The following is a 21,791-nucleotide window of genomic DNA, read 5'->3' on the forward strand; positions in this document are numbered from 1 at the left end:
CATTTAGCCTTCCAAAATCCATACTGCCTTCAGCTCTGTGACATATACACGTACTTCCATTTTTTGGGAATCACATAAAGAGACAATTTACACTGGACATTTCACCGAATGCCTTGGTTTATTTAAAAACTAGCAAAGAGAATTATTATTGTCCTCATCTGGGGTTCTGACAGCTAAACCCTTGACCATGCTCATTAAATTCATGAGTGATCACGTGGTGATCGCACCTAACTTTCTAAACTCAGGATTACTTGTAGACTATTTTGTGCCATTAATAATCCTTCCGCAAGTTCTCCTATGAATGTAGAGAATATAGAAAAATGAATAAAAATTTTTACTATCAGAACTTTATGAATTAAGCTTCTTCATTCTGTACTTGTCCTCTATTTCAAGTATAATCAATATTTCCTGTAATACGAACACATAATGTATTCTAGACACAAGTCATGATAACTAGAAGCTGTTGAAGGCATGCATGCACTTCAGAGAGGGTGAAACTTTATTCTTCACATTAAATAATTTCCAACTAGCAGGACATTTTCCTATGCAAGCTTAAATTCCTTAGGTCTTGTGGTCTTGTGTTAACCCTTAATTCTCCTTAGTGATAAGCAGAGTCTTTTTCCACCATTTTTTTCTGACCTGAGAAACTGGTGGGGGATTTTAAATGTGGACCCTGAATTAAATGATAGTACTGCAACATTAAATACTGAGATTTGGGGAATGGGGGTTAGGGAATGGGTAGAGTCGTTGCCTTCAGTCTCTCTAAGTGGTTTTTTTAAGGGTCATTTGAGCAAAATCCTAATTTCTGTGGCAATTGCAATTGAGTTTTGTTGGTGTAGATCAAGAATGCTAATGAGTTTTAAGATCTGAGGAGCATGTAGTTCATCTTTGAAGTTGGTGAGTTTTCATTTCAGTGAAAAAATAAATCTCAACAAGAGTAGAGGGAATAGAAAACAGATCAGCCATGGAGGTTCCGCCCTCCTGGGTGCTTAGCAGGTAATGCTCCCCCCCCAACCCCCTGCCAACAGGACTCCAAATGCATATTGCCTTTGGTATAATTGGAATTACAAATCTTTTGTGCCAAGTGTCAAGCCTGTGAAATAAATGATCTTGTGTGGTGTATGTTGAGACCCAGTGCAAAGCTTATCTTGACTCATATGCTTTCTTTCTCTTTTGATTTTACTGTAACAATGTATTTCTTTTCTTTACATTGACTTAAAGCAAAATGGAAGGCAAATTTACTGCCTAACAATTAACTTACACACGTATTGAAAACTCTTTTCTTGTTCATTTAAAACAACTTAATTTGTATTCAAAATTTAAAAAATAAATATGAAGAGATTGCTAAAGAAAAGATATGCTTCTGTGTTACACCGAAGTTATGTAAGAGATTCTGGATAATAAGCATTAGGATTCTCCCATAAATCAATTTAATTCAACATCACTTTTCTTATTCACCACTGATCAGGAAAGATTCAATAGAAACTTTTTCAATAATGGTAACCAAAAGTTCATTTTCATTAAGAAAAATGAGCAGTATTGTGACATTAACACTCATTGTCATCTTATAAACACTGAAATACATCAGCTGTGTTTTCAGTGTATAACTTGTAACACATGACTGCCATGCAAATTCACTCCACTGGGCTGAACAATAGATACAAATTGGATTATAAGCTCCAGAGCAACGAAATCAAATTACAGCTTTGTGAATGAAATACCAAACTAAGCACTGAATAATTATTTTTTACATCAAAGCACATGAGAATTAAAATTAAGGGCTTAAAACTAGGAAGGGACAAGTTGTCTCAGGATTTGTTATTTTATTTGTCTCTTTTCTTGTTAAAGATGTATTTACACTTAAAGCAGTTAATAATAAGGGTCAGAGGATTTCTTCCTTTAATAGTTTGGAAAAATTAAAATTAAAGAACACATGGAATATGTTACAAATAAAAACAAGCAGGAGAACAAATGGAAAACAAAATTTGCGACATAACTTGAGATTAATGTGTTAAATATGACAGTAGACATGCTTGGAATACATTCTCTTAATACCAAGTAACTTTTTCATTTTATTAAAACTTAATAATCTGTTTATATTGATAAGAACGATTAATAAATTACTAAAATAAACAAAAATGATATAGAAGTGAGTGAAGTAAGAAAAATTATCTGACATCAAACAAAAACAAAAGTTTAAAACATTGAAATTAGATGGGATCTTCACTTTGAGGTAAGGCTAGTTGTTATAATTAAAACACAATAAAGTGAAATATAGTAAGTCACTACATTAATTTATGTGCCCCATTCATTGTGAGGGTAGTTGGAAAATTTTATTCAGATTTTTCCTCCGATGGTTGCGGGCGCGTGCGTGCGCACGTGTGTGTGTGTCTGTGCATATATTCTTATTAATTTTGGTCATTTTTGGAAAACATTTACGGATATCTTATGTAGTGGTGTGGGCAAAAGTTTGCCCTATTCAAATAATTTAGGCTTTGTTTGTGCATTTGTTGATGGATATGTCTGTGTTTTAACACATAGAAGAGTTTATGTGTTTGGAGTCAACCTTGCCCGTTTGGTGTATGAATTTTCCCCCTTCCTTTTCATCTGTCATGGGATCGTTTAAGCCCTCACCAGCACCTTCCTCCAACTCTGCTAGATGAGTCTTTTATTGGGAAGTTGGAGCAGGATTCGAGCCTGGGCAGCCCTGGCGCCTAATGACCATTTCTTTAGACTCAGACTTGGCTGGGGGAGCTTGTGACAAATCTTCCCACAGCCGTCCTCCAACTGCTAAGCAGCAGAGATATTTATGTCACAGCGTGTCTCCACACCTGCGGTCAAGGATTTCATGCTGCTCAGGGCTCATTTCATGCAGGAGCAGGAGGAAGGGCGCTGAAGCAGCTTTCCCAGGCTGAATATGAGCTCATCTTTCCTGCGAACTGTCCCACACTTCCCTCAGACTACAAGGAGAGCAGAAAACAGGCAGTAAAGTACAACCAACCGCCTGCACTTTTTTCCTTATGATGCTACATTGGGCACAGTTGGATATGCTATGTGTTAAACTGGTAGAACGGAAGAAAAAAAACAAAAACAAAAAAAAAACACTCAGGAGATTATTGGTGTGGTCTTTCTAACCGCGAGATCCCGTGCACAGAGCATTCCTTGTTGGTCGTTTCATCAGGGCTGAAAGAACCTATTTTGGTTCTTTAATAAAATATGACCCTCGTGTATGCGGGCCTCTCTTTTGGGAGCTTTCCAGCCTCCTGCTCACTGGAGAGGACTGGTTTTGTTAAATTAAGATTTGGGAGGGACAGACGTGTTAAATTGTTATGCGCTAAAAGAATTTAAACAGACAATGTAAAAACAGAGGCAAAAGATCGAACAAAGTAAATTTGCTAAGTGGCCGGATTTAACAGAAATTAAATATGGTAGATCCCAGTGCTGGGGTATAATTTATTGAGAAATTGAGGTCAAGGAGCATCAGCTTGCTGAAATTGTGTGGTGCTTGCCAGTGAATGACGGGCGCCCCATTGTTGGGGCAGCTGATGCTTAGGCTGGCAAGGATCCTGAGAACATGTTTTAAAAAAGACCCTCTGCTGGCAGAAGGGGCAGAGATGACTTCATGGGACTTCTGAGTCTAGAATTTCTTTGCTTTTATTACCAATTATTTTTGCTGGATTTTATTTTGACGCAGTGTTTTTAACTTAAAAAAAAATCTAAACAAAAATAACTATCTTCTTCCTGAAGTCACACTGGAGTTTGCTGCTGTTCTAACAGTGACTTCGTATCACCCCTCATTCTAAGCCTGACGTGGTTGTGTGCTGGCATGAAAACAACCCTCCTTACGATGCTCTTTGTGTTTGGGTTTCTTTTAGAGATCCAAAGTGAGGGTTTCCTCATCAGCTGAAGCATAGAAAATGGCAACACACACTACCTTTGATTTAATTGATTCAATTACGATGCTGTAAATGCAGACATTAGAGACTGAACACTGAAACAAATATCATGTTCTCACAAATGTTGTCCATTATACATTTGGATATCATTAGCTCACTAACTTTAGCAAAGACTACCCTCAAAGCAGGGTTTTCATGAGGTAGAGCTTCTAGAAACTTCTAGAGAAGTTATTCATGTGTAAGGAAGCAGAGTAGAGTAAGAACTTAAGGCTGAGTAGTCTAGCTAGTAGCATCCGGCTAGAAGGTATTAGATGATCATTTAATAGAACCCACTTGTCTTAGAAGTCCAAAGTGTTCATCATATCCTATATAGGATTTCAATTATTGTGTGGACAAAGAAAGCTCTTATGGCTATTTGAAAAATAAATGGAAAGTATTACCTAAATGATATTTTTAATTATCACTCATAATTACTATACTAATATTTTTTTTTTGGTCTTTGAAACTTAAAATTCCAAAACCTTAAAATTCAGGAGCAAAATATTGTATGTGGATTTTTTTAAATGTATTTTTTTTCCTCAAAAACATGATATCAACTATCCTGCAATAAAGAACTTGAAGAAAGGTAAAATTGCAGGCATAGAGGCAGGTAAGCTGAGAGAGCTCCTAGAATCACCCAGGTTGTCCGGTTAGTGTTTGAATAAGAACAGAGGTGCCCCCATCAGGACCTAGTCCCAGTAAGGATTTATGCACACTTAGGAAACCATTTTTCACACTCACAGCAAACAGTTGGTCCTAGTAAAATAATGTGGCAGAGCCTGTTATTTCTGTGCATTTTGACTTGTTTCTACTAGACGTTTTCAGACATGCCATCTAATTAAAGGACTCAGAACACGAATGAGAGGTTATTGTTTCAAAAACTCAATGTGTGGAGCTGTCCTGATGGCCGAGTCTGTAAACCAATGCTTAGTTTAGTCTAGTACCCATTCCCCCAGGTTCAGCCTGCTCCTGTCTCCGGATGTCCCCAAACCTGTTTCTTCAAATGAGTCCACACACAGCCCTGACTCTGCAAATGCTATGTAGTATGGAGTGCAGATGGATAATTTTGGCTGAGAGCTAACTGGTAGCAGTTCTGCATTTCTGTGTTTTGTTTTTCCTGAAGATTTGTCACTTCAGAACTTTCTCAGAGACGTAACGGCTTCTAGATTCTCTAACAAAACTCTTCTCATATGCTTCCAGATAAACAGATAAAACGCAAAAGCCAACTACTATCATTGTGGTTATCTTCCTTCGGCGTTCTTAATTTTTTATCTTTGGAGATGGTGTGTCTCCTATTGAACCTGATGCTTGCCATTTCGGCTAGGCTGGGTAGCCAGAGAGCCCCAGAGACCTCCTGTTTCCTCCCCCAATATTCTAGGGCTGCAGTATCCGCCTGAGTCAGACTACTACACAGGCACTGAGGATCCGAGCCCAGGTCCTTAACCTGGGCTGCTCTATTGAGTCATTTCCCCACTAACATTTAAAGACCATTTTCAATTTTTATATTTCTTATATCTGAGCAAGAAAAAATAGACACACATGGTATAAGTCTTTGAAGCAAAAAGACATAATGGATCTCAAATTAACATATAGACCCCCAAAGAGAAGATGCATGAATTTGAAGTTACTTGATCCTAAAAAATACTTTCAGGAATAAAGTTAATATCTGGAGCATATATTTAAACACTATAGACATAAAGCGGCTCCATCCTGAGTCTCCGAGCCAAGTTTAAGGGTATATTTCTGTGAACACTGAGTGTTAATATTGTGCCACCTACTGGACAGCCTGTCAGCTCCTAAGAAACACGCTCACAGCTTGGGGATATTTTATCCACAAGGCTTCAGCAGAGGTGAAGCCTATGATCAAAGCTCTCTGGACTCTTCAATAAGTTCTGTTCCTTTTACTATTGAAGGCCAAAATTGTTACTAATGAGGTTCATTTGTTCAAAATCAATGCTAGAACGTTCGAACAAGAAGAACACTAGCAACACAACTTTCTTCATGGGGATTTTCTGTATCCAGTGCTCTAGATTGATTCTCCAGCCACTAAAGCAGATAGATTTATAGGCACTGGAACTAACATGAGGACGATTTAACAGAATGATGCAAGAATATCTCAGTTACCGTCACCTGACACTGGGAAAACACATCTTAGAACCACCACAGGTTGTTGTTGTTGTTGTTTGTTTGTTTGTTTGTTTTGTTTTTTGGTGGTTTTGTCTCCTGTACAGAGGGAATAGAAAATTACACACCCTCTATGCACCCAGAGAACACAAATGAGAAAACATCCAAATGTCAGTAAGCAAGTAAAATATTTATAACTACTAATAAAAAAGGCCACTGAATTTAAATATTTATACAAAAAAAGAAAGTCAGTATTACAAAAGACACAGAGCACATGTAGACCTGACTTCTGCAGAAGCAGTTAAGGCTAAGTGGCATTGCTCAGTGTTGATTTGCCTCTCAATGTTTTAATCCCCTTTCAAGGATGACTGTTGTCTAACTTACAAAATGCCTGTAGAATTACATAAGGTAAGACACTCTCCTCAAGTCCTCAGACTTAGCAGGTTCTTAGTAGAGATGAGTGGCACCAAATGGACTCCACAGGAAGGCACACATGCAGCTTTAAAATTGACCAAGGTTAAGAGACAATCTTTGTGAACTGTTCTGTTATATTTCATTCTACCTCCCTGGCTCGGGATATGCTGGCTTTACACTTTTTGTCTCTACATTAGGAGACACATTTGTGATTCAAGATCAAGTGGGAATGACACCTGCGCAGGACAGTCTACCACTCTGCATTACTGTGGTCACAACCAGTCTTTTTGTGTGCACTTATTCTCACTGTGCCTAGAGGTGGTTTCAGTGTCCTGCTCAAAATAGGGCTGAAAATTACCAAAAATGAATCAGAAGGAGGAGGAGGAGGAGGAGAGAAGGAAGAAAGGAAAGAGAGAAAGAAAGAAAAAAGAAAAAAAGAAAGAATATGAGCTTTTACTATGTTAGCTTTTCAAGAAATTTGGACCTTAATGTCAACTTTGAAACTTGACAAGGCCAAAAGATAAACCTTTATATCATGATTTATTTTTTTTGCATAGTGTGAGTTTTTCATGTGGGTTTGGCCACTTCCCATGAGAGTTTGCTTCAACGCGTCCTGTTGTTTTTGGTATTATAAAAAGATGTCCTTTTAAATAAACCATTGTGAAAGTTGGTGTACAAATTGTGCTTTATTAGAAGTATGCTATTTGTAGCTTCATTTATTCAACAATCTATTGATCATGAGCTCACACTTCCTACAAACCAATGACAGATGTTCTCAATACTTTCTAGGAGACCTGAATTTTTTTTTTATTTTGTAGATCTAGAAGTACTCTGGATATACAAGTCTTTCTAAAAGAAAGCGAGTCTAGAAGGGAGGGGAGCCAGAGAGATAGAAGTTAGAAGGAACACATAACTCATGATTAAAGGTGACCCTCTTAATTTCATATTCCACAAAATAGAATCTTGAACTAAAGAGGTGATGGTGGAGGGATTAGAGCCTGATAACAGGGCATGGCATGTGTCATTAGCTGGTCGACAAGAAACTTAAGACCAAACAGCAATACTGTTCTCACTTGAAGCAAAGCATGTTTTCAAATGGAAGTCCCCTCTTCAGGCATGGTATAATTGTAAAATCATAAAGTTATAGAAACAGACAGTAGCTGTCCCGTTTGCCAAGCCTGTGTGTGACGTGTGAGTGTGAGCCATTTTCACATGGTACGTTCCACCAGGAATGTTTGGCCATTTACCCTTCATTGATCACGGCACCCAGAGCCCTTGAGGCATGGCAATCTGGAGAATCAGTCCCACAGAATGAGAGGAAACAGGCACAAAATGTTGAAGTGCTTGCATTAGTCTTTGCCGAAGGTAAGTAGTGTGGAGTGTCTGACCTTAGCACATCACCTGAGTCCCTGTGAGTAACTACAGCACCAAACAGCCTGATGATGCTAGGGACATTAAAACTCCAGGCTCTATCTCCCTAGGACTTGACAGGTGATAGGAATTTCTATATAAGCAGGTTCTGACCAGATAAAACAGATCTTCTGCTCCTTTGTCAGAACTCTACATGGGGTGGAGGAATCCCGTAGAGAAATAGTAGGTGGTCAGAAGGGAATTTTGGCCTGATCAGGTTTCAGCCAGTTCGTGCTGCAAAACAGAGAAGGCCCACTTAGCTCAGGCCTCTGAGGGAGTGTGAGCAAAGTATTGGAAGGGCTAACTCATTATCCTTAAACTGCCCTTGAGAAAGAAAAAGCAGGGCCTTATACTCCTGGGGTCACTTGAAATAGTGGAGATAGAATAGGCTGGTACCTCAGAATAAATTTGATAAGATTTATGCGGAAAAGTCACTTACGGCATAGAAACTCAAAGCAGTAGTTTGAATGATGCCTGCCTTCAAGTTATTTGCAAATCCTTTCAAACAATTGTCAAAGAGAAGATATTGAATGCCAAACTTTGTAAATTACTTATTGATGTGGACAAGTAACAATATAAAAACAGCACTGATTAAGCACATCACAGTGGTTATCAGGTTATCAAAATAGGTAGAAACAACAATAGAATATATTCCAAAGTCATATCTTTAAAAGTGGGTTTCAGCAAGCAAGAATTTGAAGGCAAGAAACCTCGACTTGGGCTGCCTGGTAAATAGAGGAAGTTTAACATAGTTTTGCTCTCGTTTAATTTCAATTAAAACATCCTCTGTCCACTGTGGTCTTTTCAACAGTGTGAAAAGAACAAAATTTACTTTTAATGGAGAGGAAACCTAGGGAGAGGAGGGGATGGATGTGGCAGGGAAGACTTCCTGGATCCACTAGTTGTAAGTTAACAATATACTTAAGGATATTTGAATTTATTTCCCTAGAGCAAGACTACTTTAAAATAGCAAAGGAGGCATAAATGAAGACAATAGGAATGGTGTTTACCCTCAGTGCTTTTCTGTCAGTATACCTAGATCTACACCTAGATCTGTAGGGCATAGATACCCCAGCTGAGAAACAGGAAGGACTTTCTTGGCCTCCTGTGACCCAAGTATGTGCTTGTAACTTTTATAGTATGTTTCATTTTAAAACATCTTACTAAATTTTTTCTAATTCCTTTAATACATTTTTAAAATTTGACATTTTAAATGTAAGTTGAAAGAACTTTTTCTTTTTCCTTCCTAATCTTAATTGATTAAGCAGACTGACACCAGTTCTTAAAGAAAACTTCTCAGAGCTGAAACTAATTGACAACTTTAACATTCCTTGTGTGTTCTGTGTCCAGGATGTGTAATACTGTAAACAAACAATGTATCAATTCTTCAATGTATCAATGTTCTTCTTAGGAATCTCTTTTCTTCCTATGTGATGGTCATGTTTCCAGGTCAGTGGACAGAGATCTCCCTCCTTTTGAAGGGCTTTTTAGGGCTGCTCTGTGCTGACTATAACACATATAAGGGCTCTCCCATTGTGTTTAAGCAGCATCTACTTAAAGTTTACAGATAATAATAAAAAGAACATTGTAGAGACACAGAAGGTGGGGACAAAAGGTTTACAATTTTGTTAAGTAGATAGTAAGTTAAAATATGGCTAGTAACAATATTTTGGGCTTCCCATAGATAACTAAAGAGATCAAAACCTTTACTCTGATAATTTTGGCTAATTTTCTGATCTTTTACAACTCTCTGCTTATAACCTTTCCATGTAAAATATTTGTTTCTTTATTGATTATAGGAACTTCTCTTACTCCCATGTTTGATAAGCGATCTGTGATTCAAGGAGATCTGAGTTCAAACTTCAGTTTTGCCTTCCTTTTGAAAATGACTTTTGGAGTTCCCTGAAGTTGCTAAACATCAGATTGTTTATCTACAATTGATGATAAAAAGCACATATTTACTACTATCTTTAAAAATTATAATTGGCAATAAGACACAAATGCCAGAATGGCTAAATTAAGCTAATGAAAATGTGGGAAGAAAGAAATGGATTTTCCCCCTTAAGTGCTAAAATTAACACATGACTGTAAGTTTTTAGAATTGCGTGTGTGTGTGTATGGGTGTGTGTGCATGTGTGTGTGCATGCACACATGTGTGTGTGTGTTTATGTGTGTGTGTCTACATAGACTGTCATTTTAATGCAAACTCTCTGCTTTATGTATAGGAAATATTCTTTAAGCTGCAATCATCATTAGGATACAGTCATCACTTTATGCTTTGCTTAGGATGCTAAGGTCTCAATTTATAAAAAAATAAAATCCTTTACATTTCTCCTAGACAGCAATATTCATTTGTGATATCGTAGAAGGTATACTGCTTTGATAGTTGACTATTATTGTCCCCATTGTTTTCATATGCCACTATTGTCACACACTAAACCCCAGTGTATTGCTTAACCCTTATTCTCTTTCATTAACTTCTTCCTTTCTGCACCAGCACCCTCAGCTATCCTCGGCTTCATGGCACATTGGCCCTTCGTAAAACAAAAGTAGCCTGTTTTTTTTTATTTTTTTACACTTTTTTTATTATATGTATTACTCCTTTCTGTAACGTGTTTGCCTGTTTGCTTCCTGCCTATCTTCAGCGTTCATGTGCTCATATGGATGTGTGGCCACACCACTTTCAGCACCGTACCGCATAGCTAAAACAGTGGCTAACTTGAATAAACAACCCGGAATCTTAGAATCTTTTGAGACCAAGAGTTTTCTGCTATTACCTCAAACATTCCAATTGTTAAACTAGTCACAGAGAGAATAAACAAAGCAGAAGGCACAGAAACTCTCACAACTACTGTCCTACGTCTAATGTTGGGAAGAAATAAAGTAATTCTTGCCTTTCATTTAAGCACTCTGTCAGTAGCATAGCTTCAAAGGCAGCCATATTGTTAGGTTGTAGTTTTTTTTCCCCACACCATGACTTGGAGGTGCTTATTTGTTTTTATTATGCAAAAGACAGCATTTACACTGCCATTTGTTTTAGAGAGAGACTATAACCATTTCTTGAAATTTTCATCTTCATGATCTAGGTGACTGCTCATATGATTCCTTCCGTATTTCCTCAAAACTCAGGAAAGGTGTAGACAGTGAGGAGTTCTGTGTCATGTTATACTTCATAGTCTTTCGCAGGTAACCTTTAAATTGTATTAATCAACTCTTAAGTACAGTGAAAACAACAAGTTCTTTTTTTCTTAATTCACCTACTTTTTCCAACATGAACTTAGACATGTTGAAAAGGAATCATGGAAATATGGGTAGGAAAGGGAATACTAGAAGCCCAGGTAATGGAAAAGCAATACAGCCAAGACGGGCTTCCCTTAGGAGGGAGCACACAATATTGGGGTTTTGCTGAGCTTTTCGTTGTACAGGGACATACAGGACCTAGAGATGGTGGCCAACTTGAATCCTCCAAAACCATTGGAAGGTAGGGAGGAGTGAGGTAAAAAAATGCTCCCGGGGGGGGGGGGATTCTGAATGTCACTGCTTAACCAAGGTTGTTGAGAGATGATCTGGGACACACCAGAAACTAAAATTGTGATTACCAGCTCATCTTAGCCTACATCAGATGCTCTCGGATTGGAGCTCATATCCTGGGGTTGGACAAACTCTTCAGGTGATTCTCTTCTGGACATAAGTTTTAGAAATGTAGCTTTTGTGCAAGGAGGAGAGGAGTGGGTTAGGATTCTTTGGGAGGTCCAAATGTCAGCTGTGTATTAAAATCTTTGCTTCAGACACCAACTGCCATGTCCTGAGGATCAAACGAAAGTGGGAATCACTTGCCAAAACTTGGTAAGACTGGCAGCAAATTATAACTGTAAAAGTTGGGCAAGTTACCATAAAATCTCTTACCAAGATTCCCAAGTAAATAATGTCCCAACGATTGACTTCCCTAACCGGATGCTGAGGAGACAAATTTTCTATTCCCTCCCCCATCTGCCAGCCAAGTTAGGTTGATTGATTTTAAATTATCTCTGTATCTTCCACAGTCTTTTGAGATATTTACTAAGGCCTTTGTCCTTCTGTGGCTCAGCAAAAGGATTTATATAAAAATCAAGATTATCTCCTGATTCAAATTCTTTCCATCATCTACAGTGGATCTGTAGTTCCAAAGATCGATGCCATACACTCTCTTCTATTTTACTTTTAATGATGGCGGGGAGATGTTGGCAAAGTACCCAGGCACTTGAGAAAACATTTTGAATACTTCTACTCACTACTTGTAATGGAACAAAGTTGATCTTTGAAAAAAAATATTTTGGCCTTTTGACATGAATACTTTGAAGCTGTTTTCATAAATTTGTCTAGAACGATCTCTCACTGGCTTGCTCATACTCCTTGCTGGTGGCTTGCTCTTGGATAATACTGACTTTCCCTTGCAGACTGAGTCTTGTCTTATCGCTGTCTGGTGGTTGACATCCCACGTGGCAATTTTATCTGATGCAACTTTGCACCCCAAATCAGAAGATATGAAAGGTAATTTCTAACTGTTAAGCTTTTATGTTCAAAGTACTAATTCTGGCAGCACAGGCTATATTCGATATGAACTTGCTCTAAATACATTAGAAGCAACCATTTAAGTTCCAGATGCCTGATGAACTCTGAGTGAGAAATGGAATGCTACATTAAGAGATAAACAAGCCCTGTAGAGGAAAGGAAAAGGAAAAGGAATTGGTTTCCTTCCTCATTTGTTTCTTCTGAGGACTGAATTGCAGCCTACTTCTGCTTTCTCTTTAAAAAGGCAGAAACCGTTTTATTCTTTAGCATTATGGTGAAGACAAAGTGTTTGAGTAAGGAGTCAGTGTGTGCAATAATTTCTAATATTCTACCAACAAAGTTATACTGTAATCTAGACGTGCCAGGTCACTGTACAGGATAATTAAAAGACTTGGTATAGAAGAAGAGTAAGGGTCAATCCTTATCACTATCACCTAACTAGATGAATTGTTTCGGCTCACTTTGGAATCTGAGTTGTACTCCCACCCCAATTTTAGATGAGGACCAAAATAATAATAAAGAATATATAAGTTGTCAGAGGTGTAATTCAGTGGCAGAGTACAATACTGATATATATTTGGCTATATATTTGCTGCCTACCACAAAAGAAAATTGAGAGGGGGGGGGGAGAGAGAGAGAGAGGGAGAGAGAGAGAGGGAGAGAGAGAGAGAGATTAAATCCACTTCTCTGTGATCCTTACATGTTTGATAATTTTCCCCTGTATTATATAAAATCTATGAAAGACTCTACTTCGATTTTTTTTCCTACAGAAATCTGTGCATAAGAAAAGCCAAGCACTACTGACACACAGTGTAAGCTTTTGTGTATTTTAAAGAGGACACCCTTGCTGCTGGAGTAACATTACTTTACACCATAGTAAGTGCCTATTAAATGAGAGGGTGGAGACACTGCTTGGTGTGTGTGTGTGTGTGTGTGTGTGTGTGTGTGTGTGTGTGTGTGTGTGTGGTATTCAGCTGGAGTTAGGGTGTTTTGTATATGGAGAGGGTTATTCTCTGAAAGTATATTAGACATGGATGGCAGCAGTCTTCTTCAAGTATATTCTGCTTCCCTTAAATGTCTTTAAAAACTAAAAGTGATACTCACTTTAAGCATAAAGCTCAAGTCTTGGAAAAACCTGAGAAATATATTTTTGATAACTTTTATTATATGTATATGCACATATATATGTATGTGTGTATTGTTTTTTCCAGAGGCCAGAATCTTATAGTTTATGAATCAATTTCATTTTCTTCCATTGTCCCAAGTATGAGACAGAGGGCACAGGACTGACAAGTTTTCAATGAATGTTTTTAAAAATAATTATCAGCCATGTTGAGCATCATTAGATTTAAATTGGGTATTATTTTTCCACCAAAGGAAGACTATATTCCCAGAACAAAGCTCAGTCCTTTATAGAAAAATTCCTTAATAGTTAGGGGAACTCTTGCCATTGTCTTTGAGCTTCTCATTTTGCTACTAGACAGTGAAACTCCGCCATGGGTTTGTAGACCATATTTGAGGACAACTCTTTTCGATTAAAAGCCACATGAGACCCTGAAAAGCCACAAACTCAGCACCAGGCAAATATGATTAAATATGTAAGCTCTATGTTCAGTAGGAGTGCAGGATAGTGACTCAGACCATAGTGTGGCGTTCATTTCTGCCTCTGCCTCTAGTTATAGGACCTTTATATGCTTCAACACCTCCTGGAGTTCACTGGGAATGATAAAAACATCTGTGACAACTGTGTGAAGTAATTGGGAGGAATTCTTTCAAGAACTGTCACAGTGAGCCTTTGTGTCACTTAAAATGATTGCGCTGGCATGTTGCTGATTATTAGAATTAGCATCTTAATTCTAATTTCTTCTTACTGACTTCTTTGGCTTCTCTGGTTTTATCACTTTCCTTATCACTGTGAACTGGAGGTAAAGACATCTCACTCTCAGGCTATTTATTGTACAATCTAAATGAGATACTGTGTGTGCGTATTCTGCTTGGCAAATATACACCTGAGACTCAGTGCTAGTCTACTTTGTCTGGTTCGGAACTCTGCTTGGACATATCGTGAGAGAAAAGAGAAATAAAACTAATGAATACATTAATATAAAAAATAAATCCCAGCTTCTCCCCCATGTAGGTTTGCACTTCTAGGTGTTTGTCCAGTCTCACCAACGTGTCTTTGTCTCCCACATCTCTTCCCTGCCCGTCACCACCGTGGATAGGTCTGAAACCACACCTTTTTCATATTAAGATTATATCTTGCAAGCTAGAAGTTTCTGGACAGAGGTGTAGTAAGGTAGAAAGGCAAACTCCCCTGTTATTATTGTGATCTTGACTTTTAAATAATGACCTAATTATCTTCAGATTCCTGAGGAAGCTGGATAATTTGACATAAAGTAAGCTTTATCTCAATGGCTTTTCTCTTACTGTCCTAAAATTCATCTGTGCCACTAGGGAAACAAAGTGTTAGATTACGCGAGAACGGAAGACAAGTGTAAGACAAGCAAATAGAAGAGGTGAAGTTAGTGTAAATGCAGATAAAACAAATAAGCAAAACCAGAAATAATTAATAAAAGCCACTTACAGAAGACTGAGTAGCCCGAATGTGCTTGAAGGACTTACACACAGTTTCCTTGGGGTTTCAGAATGGACAGTCCCACTCCTGCTGGCCCCTCACCCCTGTTTGCCCAAGTACACAGAGTACCAAGGTAGTCATCAGATAGGGAAATGAGACTGTCCAGGGAGCATGGAAATGAGCTGTCATGCTCCAAAATAGAGCTGGAAAGTTTATCATCTCTGAGTGAATAGGAAAATTGACCATTTTTAGACTAATTAAAATTCAATGTGTTTTTATTTGCCATTTTGGGCCCATACATTTTTTTCCCCTCCACACCATTAAAACCACAGATACCATGGGTTTCTGACTAGCTTTCATGGAAATAGGCAAAAATGTAGTTTCTGAGATTGTTTTTAAGGTCCAGTTAAGAGTTGTGTTTAATATTCTTGATGGAAATTTTGAAATAATAAATCAACTTGTTTGCAGTTGATCTTGATTTTTTTTCATGAATGAAATTGTCAACTTGGAAAAGCACAATTTCTCCTTCTGGTAAAGCATGGTGCATAGTGGAATATTAAATGCCTGGGTATGAGAAAAATATTTACAATATGGAAAACCTTTATTATTTGTATATATTTTCTAAGACAGAAATCCATGGATCTGCTGCTTCAAAACAGGCAAAAATGCCAAAGTGAAAGATATTTTACACTAAGATAATAGAGTTTGGCTGTTAGAAATTTAATAGTAAGTACACGTCTCTCTTCTGATTTACTTACATTCTGGATCTCCGTGGAGTCATTTTCAGATCCGCTGTTCAGAAGCCGTGCTCCCTCGGTTTCCTCTTGTGTGGAATGGCACTTACCTTAGGTGGACGCTGCAAATACGAAATGCATTAGAAATCAATGGAAAGCACACAGCACTAGTGGCTCGCAGTAAATTCTGTGTAAGGGGTAGATATATTTTTCATGATTATTTTTAATAAACACATCCACTTTGTATACACGGTTTCTTACGAGTCCTTACTTCTAAAGTCATTCTTGAGTTTCGAGACCCTGTCACTTACAGGTTAGTTATAATGGCGTAACGCCTTCTTTCATTAGTTTTTTACACCGAATATTAAGTCTTTCATATCTTCAGACACAGTATAAAGATTAAAATTTTGGATTTAACATTCAAAATTATCCCACACAGAAAATGTCATTATTGCTGACGATATTTTTTTTTTCCTGAAGTGAGTTAAGCACAGTTTATCCCATATGCAGAAAACAAGATTTGTGGGTACGGAGAAACGAAGTAGTAGATCTGAGCTTGGAGGAGTATCAAAAGAGACTGAGAGAGAGACTCTGGGGCGGCTCAAGCAAAGGGGTGTTTTCTTAAGAAGGTAAACATGTGGCCCACTGACATTACAGTGTGCGTTTTACGTACTGGGCGTAACAGTAAGAATAGGCAGAACAACCAAGACAGGCCGCTCCTGTTGCCGTGTTTTGTTCTCTTCTCATCCGTGAGAACAGTGGTACATGAGGCTTTCTGCAGATGCCCATGGCTCTCAGTGACCTTGCCTGCTTTTCCCAGAGAGCACTTGGCATGGAGTCAGAAGGATGGGATTGCCTAGGCAGAAGGTGATAACCTTCTAATGGGGGCGCGGGGGAGACCATGACACTTCTGCCGTGGTTTCCTTCTTAATGAAAGCATTGGGTTCCCTATCTTAATAAAGGTAAAATATTAATTACCAGGAAAACATATGGCATCACCTTAAAGGCAGAAGTGCTGTTTTAACAAATTAAAATGCAGCTCAAGGAGATCATAACGTTCAAATTGGACACCAAGCTGCTGCTCCTGAAATGTGCCTAGATATTAATATTTCAGTAGCTAAAAAAGAAAAGCCAAGTTTCTCCCTGACCTTCTATTCACTAAGATAACATTTCCAATTTGTAAGAATATATATTTTCCTCATGGGATACAATAAAATTATTTTCATTTTCAATGGGAAAAGAAGCAACCTAGTAAATTCTTATTTTTTCCTGAATTGGCCCCCGAGCTATGATCGTTTGCTTCGTTGGGGTTTTGCCTTAATGCCATCTTCGCAGTCTATGTGATGTTAGGATTGAAAAACTGTTCTAATATTGTCCTGACCTTTTAGCCTTGCATTACTGTGTGCTGTGTGCCAAAGAACTTCTTCGAATCTTGGACTACAGAGAGTCCATCCAATGCCCCTAAACATCAATATTTTCTGCCAGACACCCTTATACTTGCCTAGAATTCTACCTGTCCCGCACAAGGATAGAAAATCATAACACTGAAGGTTGGGTTAATTAATATATGAGTTGAGGCAGTTTACAATTAAATTTGGCAGCAATAACATTTGTCTTTCCTTTACCTTTGTTGTTTGAGATGACTTAATATAAAAGCACTCTAGAGAGAAAAAATTCCTTAAATAGCCAAGTTTTTCTTTAGGAATCACAATTTTTTATTATTAAATGGATACTTTCCCCATTCTATTTGTAGGATAACCACTAATTATTTTTGAGCTCCAGGGAAGGATAAACAGAACTTTTATGTTTTATGGCCATCAAATTGCTGCACATTAATAATTAATAAATTTATTTGATAACTCTTTAAAAGAGTTGGTCAAATAATAAAAACATAAAATTCTAAATTAATATTAGGTTTCACATTTCGTTGTGAAGAAATGTCTGCCTATATATTTAGGTATCTAGAACATTCCATTGGGTGGGGCTTGTGCTAGTCCAAGCCGTTCCAAAAGGTTGGAATTTGGGGATAAGTGCAATCATAGCTCCTGCAGGCCCAACGGGTGGAATGCAGGCTAAAAGTCTGCAGGGAGACGAGTTGTCTTTCATGCCTGTGGAGAGGGGCTCCTTACCTCATTTGTTACAGAGACTTGACCATCCATGATGATTAATATTCTAGTTATAGGATTTTTTTTTTTCAAAAAGTTCTTCAAGTCACCATCAAATGCCATTAATTGGAGCAGCAGAGAGAAGGAGATTAATTAATCTTCGGTTTGAATTGTTGCTCTGTCACATTCGGAGAGCCATACATTTTCTCACGTTTCTAATCCTGCTTTCTCATCAATGGATTGGGTTTGATAGTACCTTATTAGGACACAGGATACTATCATAGCATCCTGAGAAGTGACCGAATAGTCCAGTATGCAGCACACAGTAGGCCCCATGAATTGTCACTCTTTTTTTTTTTTTTGCTATTTTGTTGTATATCCCACATAAGGAGGCCCTCAGTTATTATAGAAGATAGATTTTTCTGTTTAGTGTGAGTCACTTCTGGTTCTGTTCTCTACTGGGAATATAAGATATTCTTGTTTCTACCTTGCACATGAAAGTATAAATAACACTCGAGTAGCTTTGTCCTCAAGCAAGAAGGAAAAGTGGCAATGTCTGTAAGGATCCACAATTAAAACTGGACATATGCAATTTACACACAGTTTCCTTAAGTAAAGTAGGGCAGTGCTTGATCATAATCCAAAGCACACCCTCCTGTCATACTTTTAATCATACGTGGACTGCATGTAATAACTGCTGTAATGTAAATGCTGTTTAAGGAATTGTTTGACTTTTTTTATTTCTATTGCTTTACTTTTTAATTATGCATGTGCACATGTGAGTTGAGGTGCCTATGGAGGCCACCGGAATCCAGGCCCCTGGCTGGGGCTGGAGCTGCAGTCACCTGTGAGCTGTCTGACATGTGTACTGGGAATTGAACTCCGTCCTCTGCAAGAGCATTCTGCCCTCTTAACCATTAAGCCATCTCTCCAGCTACTATAGATGCTATTTAAATATTTGCTTGGCTTTCCTTGTTTAGGGAATAGTAGCTACAGAGAAAAAAAAACAGTGTGCCCACATTCAGCACAGATTTAAATTTTCAAAAGACATTTTTAGTATGGGTGCTTAAATCCATGGCTGCAACTCCAGAGACAATGGGCGAACACTTTGTGCTTTAGAGGGATGGGAGGGGCACTGGAAACAGTTCTGCATGTTATACTGGAGTGACGGGTTCAGAGCCGCGAATGATGTTTTCAATGTTCACAGAAGAAAACATGATTCGCCCCATAGGTTGACATGGACTCCAGACTGAAGCAGGAGAATGGGTATAATAAGCTTCAAAATGAAAAGGGATTATTGATTTGGAGGAATTATTACAGAAAAAATATGTCTAAGTTTCGAGACAATGGCAAGTTGATAACTTTCAAAGAAAACTTCAGGCTTCGCTGTGACAAAAATCAATTCAGGAAAAAAAAGTCAGCATCTTTATGGTTAAATGTAAGTAAGTTTTAACTCATCCCCATATGAGCATAGAAAGCTGTCTGGATTTGCTGAGAAGATTGGAAAACAGATGACTGTCGTTTGTAACCCCGAACAGAAAGAAGAGAAGTTAACGCACATTCATAGCAAAAGGGGAAACATCATGAAGACAGCTAGAAAATATTTCATCTTACCCAAAGATTGACACATTTCACCTGGAAACTTTTGTGCGACTTTAAAGGACACAACCGTCCTGAGAACGGTTTGTATATGTTGAAATACTAGAATCCATAGAGGCCCTGTAAAGTTTGTAAATTGGGCTTTTGTTGGCCTTTTCCACAGAGAGAATATGTTACATAAAAGTAAATATACATGTGTTATATGTGTGAGCACATACACATACACACACACACCCATACACACACACACACACATACACACACACACACACACACACACACTCTCTCTCATGCACACTCCCGTGCACAAGGCCTGTTTGAGAATCATAAGAACTCTTTGGTAAGTTTTCGGTGGCCTGAAAACTTGATGGAGCAACCCAGGTGTCTGCAGTTTCCCACATCACCATATTGTTCCTTTGCCTGGAAGGCTATTTTTGTATTGCTTGTTGGTTTTTGTTTGTTTCTTTATTTGTTTATTAGTTTCCTACCTGTAACATAACTCCATGTCTCCCGTGTTTAGTCGGCTTTTTATAAACTGTCATTTTAGTGGCAACTCACGTCCTCTTTAAAAGGATCAACCTCCGTAGAAACCATTCCCGCATGCCACTTCGGACCACCAAGGAAATGTAATTATCATAACATTCTTTGACCAAAACAATAAGTAAATATTTACTAGATATTTACTGAGTATTAAAACATAAGTGATGGTATCAGGATGGGAAATTTTGTTTGACGGGGGCATAATTAACATTCTTTGAGGGATGGACATAGGTTAGATCTGAAATGCGAGATTCTGAAGCCCCACACAATAAAGGACTGCTGCTGGGATAAGGACTGTTGGGAAAAACATAAGCCAAAGCAGAGCAGCCTAGCAACTGAACCATTATATAAGTGGACAGACAGACAGAGAGACAGACAGACAGAGAGACAGAGAGACAGACAGACAGACAGACAGACAGACACACACACACAGACACACACACACACACACACACACACACACACCCAGAGAAGTTTTGAGGCAATAGAATGTGAACTGATCGTGACAGGCAAAGGCATAAAGTTGAAAGCGAAGGACGGACTCTAACTCTGGAGTCAGTTTTTCTAGTATTAACTGCAGTTCCTGAGCTGGACTTAAGGAGCTGCTGAGATTTTCTCCACACCATTGATGGGGAAAAATTTTTAAATGGGGTTTTTAATCACGAAGCATCTTAGATGGTATTCTTAAAAGAGGGCTACATTCTTAGACAATAACTGAATAACTTTGAACAGAGGATGACAAGACCGGAGCTTGAAAATAACTCTGTCTGTGTTGTAAATTCAAGACACAGGGAATACAATGCTGCTGAATATTGGGAGAGTATTTAAATATTTTGATGATGGTAATAAAAGGGGTGGCTGAAGAGCTGCTGAAAAAGCTTAGCATCTGTCAGAAACTGGAAGTACCCCAATATTTGATAATTTGAGGGAAAAGAATACACTGCCAAAGAGAAATGTTAGTGCAGCGATACAGTTAAATATTGATTAGAGAAATATTGATTGCATTGCACTGAACCAGGTACTTTATTTTTTGAGAACTAGCTCATCATGGTTAAAGAATCCAAACTACTTTTTATATACAGGACACTAATGGGCATGCTTTCTTTTAATAGAAACTTACAGCAGAAAAGAGCAAAGTGTCCACAGGTGCCTACAGGTGTCGGCAGCTGAGTGGAGCTGCAGGCTCCATTGAGGGAGAACAGTGGGTTCCCAGATGTGTTCTGCAAGCCAGCTCAGTGTCAGGGACTTTTACTGGGTTCTTCGATGAGCATTTTCTCTTCTAAAGATTTTTTTTCAGGAATAAAAGTAAAACCACATTCTAAACACACACACACACACACACAAACACACACACAAACACACACACAAACACACACACAAACACACACACACACACACACACACACACACGTGCACACCTGCACACCTCACACATTACTCTTGAGAAGCTGACTTGAGAAAATTGCAGTTTACAGTATTAATGAACCAATAGCAATGGGACTTTCTACAAATGCTCCAACCCCATGATTTACTTGAAATACAAAGTTTCAATCTCTGTGGCCTCACCATGGGTCTACTTTCTAACCTTCCACATGAAAGACAGAAGCACATGCTTTTCTGTGATCAAATCTAAAACAAGGTAGGACCACTGTAATAATACAAAATGTTACCATTTGGTTTTTCACCAGTTGGAATTCAGGAAAATCACACCAGCATTGAAAGATACGTAGCTGTCATATACCAAACCATGATTTTAATTATACTCAAGACAGGAAAAATGCCAGTGTTTGCCTGAAATAATCAC

At 38.2% G+C, this 21,791-nt stretch overlaps 1 protein-coding gene across 2 annotated transcripts in view; it reads right to left on the bottom strand.

Annotated features, from left to right (window-relative positions):
• Positions 1–21,791, bottom strand: part of Calcr (calcitonin receptor) — a 75,117-nt gene that overhangs the window by 48,095 nt on the left and 5,231 nt on the right. For both annotated transcript variants that reach the window (NM_001034015.1, NM_053816.2), the window contains exon 3: positions 15,768–15,865. In NM_001034015.1, the coding sequence (NP_001029187.1) occupies positions 15,768–15,790 (23 nt within the window). In that variant the 5' untranslated portion in view covers positions 15,791–15,865. The remainder of the gene's footprint in view (positions 1–15,767; positions 15,866–21,791) is intronic.

Source organism: Rattus norvegicus, chromosome 4 (genome assembly GCF_021556685.1).
Source record: "Rattus norvegicus strain SHRSP/BbbUtx chromosome 4, alternate assembly SHRSP_T2T, whole genome shotgun sequence".
In the NCBI taxonomy this organism is placed as follows: domain Eukaryota; kingdom Metazoa; phylum Chordata; class Mammalia; order Rodentia; family Muridae; genus Rattus; species Rattus norvegicus.